Consider the following 11,582-nt stretch of genomic DNA (forward strand, 5'->3'; position numbering starts at 1 on the left):
ATCACTCTGAGGGGACGAAAATATCACACAAACATCCTGATAATGAACTGGAAAGGACCACGAAATGTAATCAAACGCTGTATAACCCCCTTCAGGTAGCTATATAGATGCTGCAGCCTCTCACACTGAATGTATCCGTGATTCAGGCTACAAAGATCAGCTGGAGCCTGGGAGTGGGTGAAACTTAGTAAAAACCTGTTTCGCTGCCATTTACTCACCGGCACTAGGACCCGACTGGGAACAGAAACCTTCAGGCCCCGCCCACTAGCTGTTGCGTCAACAAGACGCCAGCGCATGCGCTCTGTTTCCCCAAGATGGCGGCTGTGAACCAGGGCCTGGTCCCGGGAGAGAGCTGACCGGCGGTGATGTGACCTGAGGATCACCACACCTCAGACAAGGGGCCAGGTTGGGAAGGCGGTGCCTTCAGGAATAACTGGGAAGGTGATGTTTGGTCAGTTGCTGCAGTCTGTGTAGTGCAGTGCTGTCACAGTGGTGTGAGGTGAGGAAGTACAGGATTATCACTCAGCAATGATCAATTAAGGGGAATGTAAATCCAGCTCAGGCTGCTTTCAGATTGGAAAGGGAGCTAAGGTGTGTCCTTAGAGCTGGTGAATGTAGTGGCTTTGGTAGTTTCTCTATAGACAGGGCTGAGCGGTGACAGGCCCGGGTTACCGGCCGCCATCTTTACAGTGGACAAGGTGCCGCAGAGCGCATGCGCTGCGAGCCTGGACCGGATGCCAACTCTCCCGGATTCACTGACTGGAGTCTCCAGGATTTTTTTTTCTCATAAATTTAGTATATCCAATTAATTTTATCCAATTAAGGGGCAATTTTGTCTGGCCAATCCGCCGACCCTGCACATCTTTGGGTTGTGGGGGCAAAACCCACATAAACATGGGGAGAATGTGCAAACTCCACACAGACAGTGACCCAGAGCAGGGATCGAAGCAAGGGTCCTCAGCGCCGTGAGCCATCAGGGATAGCCCACTGTGCTGCCCCCGAATTTTATTTTGATCATTTGTGGAAGTCACTGGCTGGGTCAACATTTATTGCCCATCCCTAATTTCCCTTGAACTGAGTGGCTTGCTCGGCCATCTCGGAGGGCATTTAAAGAGTCAACCATATTGCTGTGATTTGGAATCGTGTCAGCCAGACGAGGTAAGGATAGATTATTTACTTCACTGAAGGACATGAGTGGACAGATGTGTCTTTACAACAATTGACAATGGTTTCATGGTCATCAGTAGACTTGCAATGAATTCAAATTTTACCTTCAGTCTCGGTGAGATTCATACTTAGGAAATCATTAGGACAGTGGAAAATATTTTTGGATCTTTGGAAAATGATTAGGATAGTAAAAAATATTTTTTTGAACATTTCTCTTCAGCGGATATAAATTATTGAATATGGGATAAAGGTTGATTGGCTGACAGTCAAACACTGTCCTGTGAGGTAATTAGTCCTTTTGCTTCCCAATTGGCCGAGGAAGGCAGTGTGTCACAAGGATGGATGTGTTGACCGATTAATGGCTGGAGGATGGGGGCAGGTCATGTGATCAAACCTCCAGGAATACATTTAATCAAAGTTGGCGAGGAGAGAATGTTGTGAATTTCTATCTTAAACTGACAGTGAGGTTTCTGTAAATTTACAGGATACTGGAAGTGGAGGTTTAACAGACGGGAAACGCAAACCAAACGTCACATTGCAATCTGACAGAGTCACTCGGTTCATCAGAACCTGAATATCAGCAGCATCTGGGTGTGGAAGGTAAAAGGTTTGTCTGTTCTGTCTGTGAGGGAAGATTTCAGGTCTCCGTGTGATTAGAAAAGCCCCGAGATTCACAAACCCTGGTTCGACCAAACCTGGAGAACTGTGTTCAGTTCTGGACAACAAACCTGAGGAAGGATAGAATGGCCTCGGAGGGAGTGCAGCACAGATTTATCTGAACCCCCTGGGGTTAAATTACAAAACTAGATTGCACAAAAAAATCTGTAATTGTGGGTCAGAGAAAAGCATTCGGTCCATGCCAGCTCTCTAATCGACGTGGTAGCACCATTGCTTCACAGCGCCAGGGAACCCAATTTCTTTCCCGGCTTGGGTCACTGAATGGGCGGAGTCTGCACGTTCTCCCCGTGTCTGCGTGGGTTTCCTCCGGGTGCTCCGGTTTCCTCCCACAAGTCCCGGAAGATGTGCTTGCTAGGTGAATTGGACATTCTGAATTCTCCCTCTGTCTACCCAAAAGGTGCCGGAATGTGGCGACAAGGGGCTTTTCACAGGAACTTCATTGCAGTGTTAATGTAAGCCTACTTAGAACATAGAATAGTACAGCACAGAACAGGCCCTTCGGCCCTCGATGTTGTGCCGAGCATTGTCCAAAACCAAGATCAAGCAATCCCACTCCCTGTCATTCTGGTGTGCTCCATGTGCCTATCCAATAACCACTTGAAAGTTCCTAAAGTGTCCGACTCCACTATCACAGCAGGCAGTCCATTCCACCCCCGAACCACTGAGTAAAGAACCTACCTCAGAAATCCCTCCTATATCTCCAACCCTGAATCTTATAGTTATACCCGTTGTAACAGCTACCTCCACCCGAGGAAATAGTCTCTGAACGTCCACTCTATCTGTCCCCCTGATCATCTTATAAACCTCCATTAAGTCACCTCTCATCCTCCTCCACTCCAAAGAGAAAAGCCTTAGCTCCCTCAACTTTTCCTCATAAGACCTATTCTGCAAACCAGGCAGCATCCTGGTAAAATCTCCTTTGCACCCTTTCCAATGCTTCGACATCCTTCCTATAATGAGGTGACCAGAACTGCACACAATACTCCAAATGTGGTCTCACACAATCATGTATAGTTGCAGCATAACCCCGCGGCTCTTAAACTCAAGCCCCCTTTAATAAACGTTAACACACTATAAGCCTTCTTCACTGCTCTATCCATTTGAGTGGCAACCTTCAGAGATCTGTGGACATGAACCCCAAGATCTCTCTGTTCCTCCACATTCCTCAGAACCCTGCCATTGACCCTGTAATCCGCATTCAAATTTTTTCTACCAAAATGGATCACCTTGCACTTATCAGGGTAAAACTCCATCTGCCATTTTTCAGCCCAGCTCTGCATCCTATTAATGTCTCTTTGCAGCCGACAACAGCCCTCCATCTCATCCACTACTCCACCAATCTTGGTGTCATCAGCAAATTTACTGACCCACCCTTCAGCCCCCTCCTCCAAGTCATTGATAAAAATCACAAATAGCAGAGGACCCAGCACTGATCCCTGTGGTACACCGCTGGTAACTGGTCTCCAGTCTAAACATTTTCCATCCACCACCACCCTCTGTCTTCTATGTGATAGCCAGTTACTTATCCAATTGGCCAAATTTCCCTCCATCCGACACCTCCTTACTTTCTTCATGAGCCGACCATGGGGAACCTTATCAACGCCTTACTAAAATCCATGGAAACAACATCAACTGCTCTACCTTCATCTACACACTTTGTTACCTCCTCAAAGAATTCAATCAAATTTGTGAGGCAAGACCTACCCTTCATGAATCCGTGTTGACTATCCCGGATTAAGCTGCATCTTTCCAAAGGGTTAAAAATCCTATCCTTCAGGACCTTTTCCATTATCTTACCGACCACCAAAGTAAGACTAACTGGCCTATAATTACCAGGGTCATTCCTGTTCCCTTTCTTGAACAGAGGAACAACATTCAACACTCTGGCACTATCCCCGTGGACAGTGAGGACCCAAAGATCAAAGCCAAAGGCTCTGCAATCTCATCCCTTGCCTCCCAAAGAATCCTTGGATATATCCCATCTGGACCAAGGGACTTGTCGACCCTCAGGTTTTTCAAAATTGCAAATACATTCTTCCTCAGAACATCTACCTCCTCCAGTCTACCCGCCTGTATCACACACTCATCCCCAAAAACATGGTCCCTCTCCTTTGTGAACACTGAAGAAAAGTATTCATTCAACACCCCTCCTATCTCTTCTGACTCCATGCACAAGTTCCCACTACTGTCCTTGACAGGCCCTACCGTCACCCTGGTCATTCTTTTATTTCTCACATAAGAGTAAAATGCCTTGGGGTTTTCCTTGATCCAACCCGCCAAGGACTTCTCATGCCCCCTCCTAGCTCTCAAGCCCTTTTTTCAGCTCATTCCTTGCTACCTTATAACTCTCAAGCGACCCTACTAAACCTTGTTTTCTCATCCTTACATACTCTTCCTTTTTCCTCTTGACAAGACATTCAACCTCTTTTGTGAACCATGGTTCCCTCACACGGCCATTTTCACCCTGCCTGACAGGGACATGCCTATCAAGGACACGCAGTATTTGTTCCTTGAACAAGCTCCACTTTTCATTTGTGCCTTTCCCTGACAGTTTCTGTTCCCATCTTATGCTCCCTAATTCTTGCCTAATCGCATCATAATTACCCCTCCCCCAATTATAAACCTTGCCCTATCGTCTGGCCCTATCCCTCTCCATTGCAATAATGAAAGACACTGAATTGTGGTCACTATCTCCAAAGTGCTCTCCCACAAACAAATCTAACACTTGGCCCTGTTCATTACCCAGTATCAAATCCAATGTGCCCCCCCCTCTTGTCGGCCTATCCACACTGTACAAAAACTGCCCCATCCGAACTGTTCGACTTATAGAGGTTCCAATCAATATTTTGAAAGTTAAAGTCATCCATGACAACTACCCTGAGACCTCCACACCTATCCATAATCTGTTTTGCAATTTCTTCCTCCACATCTCTATTACTATTTGGGGGCCTATAGAAAACTCCCAACAATGTGACCGCTCCTTTCCTATTTCTAACTTCAACCCATATTACCTCAGTAGGCAGATCCCCTTCAAACTGCCTTTCTGCAGCCGTTAAACTATCCTTGATTAACAATGCTACTCCTCCACCTCTTTTATCACCTTCCCTACTCTTACTGAAACATCTATACCCCGGAACTTCCAACAACCATTCCTGTCCGTGTTCTAACCATGTCTCCGAAATGGCCACAACATCGTAGTCCCAAGTACCAACCTACGCTCCAAGTTCACCTACCTTATTCCGCATGCTCCTTGCATTGAAGTAGACACACTTCTACCTATCTTTCTGTCTGCTGGTACACTCCTGCGACCTTGATACCCTCCTCAGTACCTCACTACTCTCAACACTGGCTTCTGGACTACAGCTCGTTTTCCCAGCCCACTGACAAATTAGTTTAAACCCCCCCAAAGAGCCGTAGCAAATTTCCCTCCCAGGATATTGGTGCCCCTCTGGTTCAGGTGCAAACCGTCCTGTCTGTACAGGTTCCACCTTCCCCAGAATGTGTTCCAATTATCCACGTACCTGAAACCCTCCCTCCTACACCATCCCTGCAGCCACGTGTTTATCTGCACTCTCTCCCTGTTCCTCACCTCACGAGCACGTGGCACCGGCAACAAACCAGAGATGACAACATGGTTTGTCCTGGCTCTCAGCTTCCTCCCTAGCTCCCTTTGTTCCTGGTTTAAATCCCCGTCCCTTCTCTTACCTATGTCGTTGGTACTGATGTGTTCCACAACTTGTGACTGCTCCCCCTCCCCTTTAAGGATTCTGAAAACATGGTCCGAGGCGTCATGGACCCTGGCACCCGGGAGGCAACATACCATCCGTGAGTCTCTTTCGCTGCCACAGAACCGTCTATCTGTCCCTCTAACTATCGAGTCCCCAATAACTATTGCTCTCCTGCTCTCCCTCCTTCCCTTCTGAGCTACAGGGACGGACTCAGTGCTGGAGATCCGTTCACCGTGGCTTACCCCTGGTAGGTCGTCCCCCTCAACAGTATCCAAAGCGGTATACCTGTTACTGAGGGGAACGACCACAGAGGATCCCTGCACTGACTGCTTCCTCCCAGCCCCTCTCACCGTCACCGTCTTGATTCTTCGGAGTAACTACATCCCTGAAGCTACTTTCTATGACCACCTCTGCCTCCCGAATGATCCGAAGTTCATCCAGCTCCACCTCCAGTTCCTTAACGCGGTTTCTGAGGAGCTGAAGATGGGTGCGCTTCCCACCAGTGAAATCAGCAGGGACACTGACGGCGTCCCTCACCTCAAACATTCATACTTGTGAGACTAATAAAGATTACTGTTATTATCTGGAACAATCCAGTCAGTCTCATTCTCCTGCTTTATCCCTGTATCCTAACAGCTTTATTTCTCTCAGGTTTCTATCCAATTTTTAACAAAATCATTCATTGGTGTCTATTTCTAAACTCTGTCATAGGCAGCAAGGTTCAGGTAATTGCCACTGGCTGTGTAAAACCTTCTTCCTCATACCTCCTGGACCATTTACATGCATAGATACGGAGCAACGTAGAAAATAGGAGCAGGAGGGGACCATTTGGCCCTTCGAACCTGCTCCACCATTCATTACGATCAGAGCAGATTGGGCTCAATAGTCTAATCCCGCTTTCCCCCAGATCCTTTGATCCCCTTCACCCTCAGTGCTGTATCTAACTGCTTCTTGAAAACATGAAATGTTTTGGACTCAATTCTTCCTGTGGTGATGAATTCCACAGGCTCACCACTCTCTGGGTGAAGACATTTCTCCTCACCTCTGTCCTAAATGGTCTGTCATAGAACATAGAACATACAGTGCAGAAGGAGGCCATTCGCCCATCGAGTCTGCACCGACCCACTTAAATCCTCACTTCCACCCAATCCCCGTAACCCAATAACCCCTCCTAACCTTTTTGGACACTTAGGACAATTTAGCGTGGCTAATCCACCTAACCTGCACATCTTTGGACTGTGGGAGGAAGGCGGAGCATCCGGAGGAAACCCACGCAGACACGGGGAGAACGTGCAGACTCCGCACAGACAGTAACTCAGCAGGGAATCGAACCTGGGACCCTGGCGCTGTGAAGCCACAGTGCTAGCCACATGTGCTGCCCGTGCTATCCTGTATCCTCAGACTGTGACCCCGGGTTCTGGACACACCCACCATCGGGAACATCCTTCCCGAATCTAATCTGTCTCGCCCTGTTAGAATGTTATAGGTTTTTTAAAAATATAAATTTAGAGTGCCCAATTCTTTTTTGTCCCAATTAAGGGGTAATATTAGCATGGCTAATCTACCTACCCTGCACATCTTTGTGTTGTGGGGGTGGGACCCACACAGACACAGGGAGAATGCACAAACTCTACATGGACAGTGACCCAGGACCGGGATCGAACCTAGGCCCTTGGTGACGTGAGGCAACAGTGCTAACCACTGCGCCATCGTGCAGCCCATTTGCCTTCTTTACCGCATGCTGTATTTGCATGCTTCCATACAAACTAGGAGCAGGCCACTCGGCCCCTCGAGCCTGCTCCTTACACACAAACTAGGAGCCAGCCTCTCGAGCCTGCTCCTTACACACAAACTAAAGTCAGCCCCTCGAGCCTGCTCCTTACACACAAACTAGGAGTCGGCCCCTCGAGCCTGCTCCTTACACACAAACTAGGAGCCAGCCTCTCGAGCCTGCTCCTTACACACAAACTAAAGTCAGCCCCTCGAGCCTGCTCCTTGCACACAAACTAGGAGTCGGCCCCTCGAGCCTGCTCCTTACACACAAACTAGGAGCCTGCCCCTCGAGCCTGCTCCTTACACACAAACTAGGAGTCGGCTCCTCGAGCCTGCTCCATTATACAATAATTTTAACCTCAACTCCACATCCCTGCTGACCCCGATAACCTTTCACCCCCTTGCTTATCGAGAATCTATCCATCTCTGCCTTAAAAATATTCAAGGACTCGACTTCCACTGCGTTTTAAGGACGCAAGATCTAAGTCATAGAATCCCCACAGTGCAGAAGGAGCCCAAGTCAGCACCAACCCTCCGAAACCTCCCCCCCCCCGCCCCGCCCATCCCACCCTGCCCCATCCTCACATCCCACCCAACGTGCACATCCTTGGAGATGAAGAGGCAATTTAGCACCTAACCTGCAAATCTTTGAACTGTGAGAGGAAACCGGAGCACCCGGAAGAAACCCACACAGACAAGGGGAGAATGTGCAAACTCCACACAGTCATCCAGGGTCAGGCGTGAACCTGGGTCCCTGGTGCTGTGATGCAGCAGCGCTAACCACTGTGCCACCCCCTCTTTTACAACCCTCGAGCGAAAAAAAAATCCTCATCCCCATCTGAAATGGGTGACCCCTCACTTTCCAACAGTGACCCCCTTGTTCCAGATTCTCCCACAAGAGGAAACATCCTCTCCACATCCACCCTGTCAAGACCCGTCAGCATCTTATATCGTTCAATCCAGGTTTTACCCAAAACTTTGAATCTGTGTCCCGGCTGCTTGTACGATCAGTGAATGGAAACAGAGTGTCTTTGTCCACCCGATCGAAACCTGGCATAATCTTGTGTCCCTGAATCAAATCTCCCCTCAACCTCCTTTGCTGGAACCATTCTGGTAAATCTCCTCTACACCTTCTCCAAGAACCTTCACATCCTTCTTGAAGAGTGGTGACCAGAGCTTTATAAAGATTCATAGAATAGAATTAGAACCATAGAATTCCTACAGTGCAGAAGGAGGCCATTCGGCCCATCAAGTGTGCACTGATTCACTGAAAGGGCACCCTGCCTAGGCCCACACCGCTACCCTGTCCCTGTAACCCCATAGCCACACCAAACCTGCACATCCCTGGACACTAAGGGGCAATTTATCAAGGCCAATCGATCTAACTTGCTCCCCTGTCAGCCTCCCCAAACAGGCGCCAGAATGTGGCGACTAAGGGCTTTGGGGCTGGTATAGCACAGTGGGCTAAGACAGCTGGCTTGTAATGCAGAATAAGACCAGCAGCACGGGTTCAAGTCCCGTACCGGCCTCCCCGAACAGGCGCCGGAATGTGGCGACTAGGGGCTTTTCACAGTAACTTCATTGAAGCCTACTTGTGACAATAAGTGATTATTATTATCATTATTTTTTGGTCTGTTGGAGGAATCCTGAGCACCGGGTGGAAACCCACGCAGACACGGGGAGAAAGTGCAAACTCCACACAGACAGTCATCAAGGCCAGAATTGAACCCGAGTCCTTGGCACTGTGAGGCAGCAGTGCTAATCACTGTGCCACCAGAAGCATAGTTTCTGTGTCAGTTATGAAGCTCAAGGTCGAATTTGCTTTGCCAACTACTCTCTTAATATGTCTTGTAGATAGACAAAATCCCTCCTCACCTCTTCCTCTCTCCTCCCAAAGAGGCCAGTTGGGTTTTTACAACAATCCAGCAGTTTTTATGGTCCCTTGAAATGACCAGATTCATTCAGCTCAATTTCACAACCTGCCTTTGTGTTTTTGTGGGTTCTCTCTCACTCCCTATTTTCTGTTTTCAATCAGTTTCACAGGGTGTTCGAAGGTGAGACTTCAAGATCCGGAAACACAAACCAAGCATCACATCAGGGTCTGACAGAGTCCTCAATTTATCATTTCTGAATATCATGAGATTTTGAACATGGAAGGAAAAAGCATCGTTCACAGTGGGGAGAAGCCGTATACGTGTTGTGTGTGTGGACGAGGATTCAGTCAATCATCAGGCCTCACAAGACACAAATGCAGTCACACTGAGGAGAAACCGTGGAAATGTGAGGACTGTGGGAAAGGATTCACTTACCCATCCAAGCTGGAAACTCATCGACGCAGTCACACTGGGGAGAGACCATTCACCTGCTCCACGTGTGGGAAGGGATTCACTCAGCCATCCGCTCTGTCCACACACCAGCGACTTCACTCCAGGGAGAGACCATTCACCTGCTCCACATGTGGGAAAGGATTTACTATTTCAGCCCACTTGCTGAGTCACCAGCTAGTTCACACTGATGAGAAACCGTTTCAATGTCCAGACTGCGGGAGGTGCTATAAAAGATCTGGGGATCTGATGTGCCATCAACGTGTTCACACTGACGAGAGACCATTCAGGTGCTCTCAGTGTGGGACTGGGTTCAGACGATCATCTAACCTCACTGTACATCAGCGAACTCACACAGTGGAAAGGCCATTCGTCTGCACCAAGTGTGGGAAGAGATTCACTCAGTCATCCGACCTGCAGAAGCATCAGCAAATTCACACTGGGGAGAGACCGTTTCAATGTCCAGACTGCGAGAAGTGCTATAAACGTTTTGGGGAACTGTTACAACATCAACGTGTTCACACTGACGAGAGACCGTTTAGGTGCTTTCACTGCGGGACTGGGTTGAGACGATCATCTCATCTCACTGTACATCAGCGAACTCACACTGGGGAGAGGCCATTCATCTGCTCAGAGTGTGGAAAGGGATTCATTCAGTCATCCGAACTTCTGAATCACCAGCGAATTCACACTGATGAGAGACCATTTCATTGTCCAGACTGCGGGAATTGTTATAAACGTTCTGGGGAACTGATGCGGCATCAACGTGTTCACACTGACAAGAGACCGTTTAGGTGCTCTCACTGTGGGACTGGGTTCAGACAATCGTCTCATCTCACTGCACATCAGCGAATTCACACTGGGGAGAGGCCATTCGCCTGCTCCTGGTGTGGGAAGGGATTCACTCAGTCATCCGCCTTGCAGAAGCACCAGCGAGTTCACACTGGGGAGAGACCGTTCACCTGTTCCAAGTGTAGGAAGGGATTCGCCACTTCATCCCTCCTGCTGAAACACCAACGAGGCCACAAATAACAACAGTGATTGGATTTTGCTGTTCCTCACATTCAGGACTGAACCATATTCATTTGGGTCTCTTTCTGCTGATAACAAAATCCAGCCCATTTACAGGGGCTAATATTCTAGCTAAAAGTCAAATAAATTAGATTTGTGTGACATACGCAGTGTGCTGAAACTTTTTAATTACTCTGACACAAGTTAGTTCCTTTTGAAGTAATCTCGCTCTCCCGTCTCTTCCATCCTCACCTCCAACAAGAAGTGTGAGGAGCTTCTTTGTGACTGAGATTGAGTAAATCCGATCAGCCGCCTCTGCTGCTTCCCTCCCTTCCACGGGCCCACCGGACCAAACTGTCTCTAAATGTCATCCTTTCCCGAGCCCTGAACCCACATCTTTCTCTAGTTTCTCTCCCATCTCCCCTCATGCCCTCTCAGAGCTCATCTTGTCCATGAGACCCAGCTCCTGCTCCATCGACCCTATTCCCACTGAGCTACTGATCAGCCAACTACCCTGTGTCCATGGATATTGTCAACATTTCTCTCTCATCGGGTTCTGTCCCTCTGTCCTTCAAATCTGCCATCATCACCCCCTCAATAAAACAAACCCTTGACCCTGCCATCCTTACAAATTACTGCCCCATCTTCAACCTCCCTCTCCTCCCAAACTCTTTGAACATGTTGTCCCTCCCAAATCCTTGCCCATCTTTCCCAGAATTCCCATGTTTGAATCCCTTCAATCGGGTCTCTGCCCTGTCACAGTGAAACACAAGAGACAAACAGAATCTTACCCGGAGAGAAAGACAGACAATCCGGGAGCTTGGATCCAACACGGATATGTTCATAAGATCAGAAGCAAGGGTAGCAGCACAGTCATTATCGAGAGACAACAATACCTGCT

The 11,582-nt window shown here is 48.4% G+C and overlaps 1 protein-coding gene across 3 annotated transcripts; it reads left to right on the top strand.

Annotated features, from left to right (window-relative positions):
• The first annotated feature begins 320 nt into the window (after positions 1-320).
• Positions 321-10,847, top strand: LOC140418754 (uncharacterized). 3 transcript variants are annotated; one of them, XM_072502360.1, is made up of 3 exons: positions 321-499; positions 1,652-1,774; positions 9,382-10,847. In XM_072502360.1, exon 3 carries the CDS (start codon positions 9,497-9,499, stop codon positions 10,700-10,702), a length of 1,206 nt encoding a protein of 401 aa, XP_072358461.1. In that variant the 5' UTR covers positions 321-499; positions 1,652-1,774; positions 9,382-9,496; the 3' UTR covers positions 10,703-10,847. The 3 variants fall into 3 exon arrangements, with proteins under 3 accessions (XP_072358461.1, XP_072358458.1, XP_072358459.1); XM_072502357.1 differs by having other exon boundaries at positions 1,652-1,767; XM_072502358.1 differs by lacking the exon at positions 321-499 and adding an exon at positions 1,140-1,158 and having other exon boundaries at positions 1,652-1,767.
• The last annotated feature ends 735 nt before the right edge of the window (positions 10,848-11,582 follow it).

Source organism: Scyliorhinus torazame, chromosome 5, assembly GCF_047496885.1.
Source record: "Scyliorhinus torazame isolate Kashiwa2021f chromosome 5, sScyTor2.1, whole genome shotgun sequence".
NCBI classification, from domain to species: Eukaryota; Metazoa; Chordata; class Chondrichthyes; order Carcharhiniformes; family Scyliorhinidae; genus Scyliorhinus; species Scyliorhinus torazame.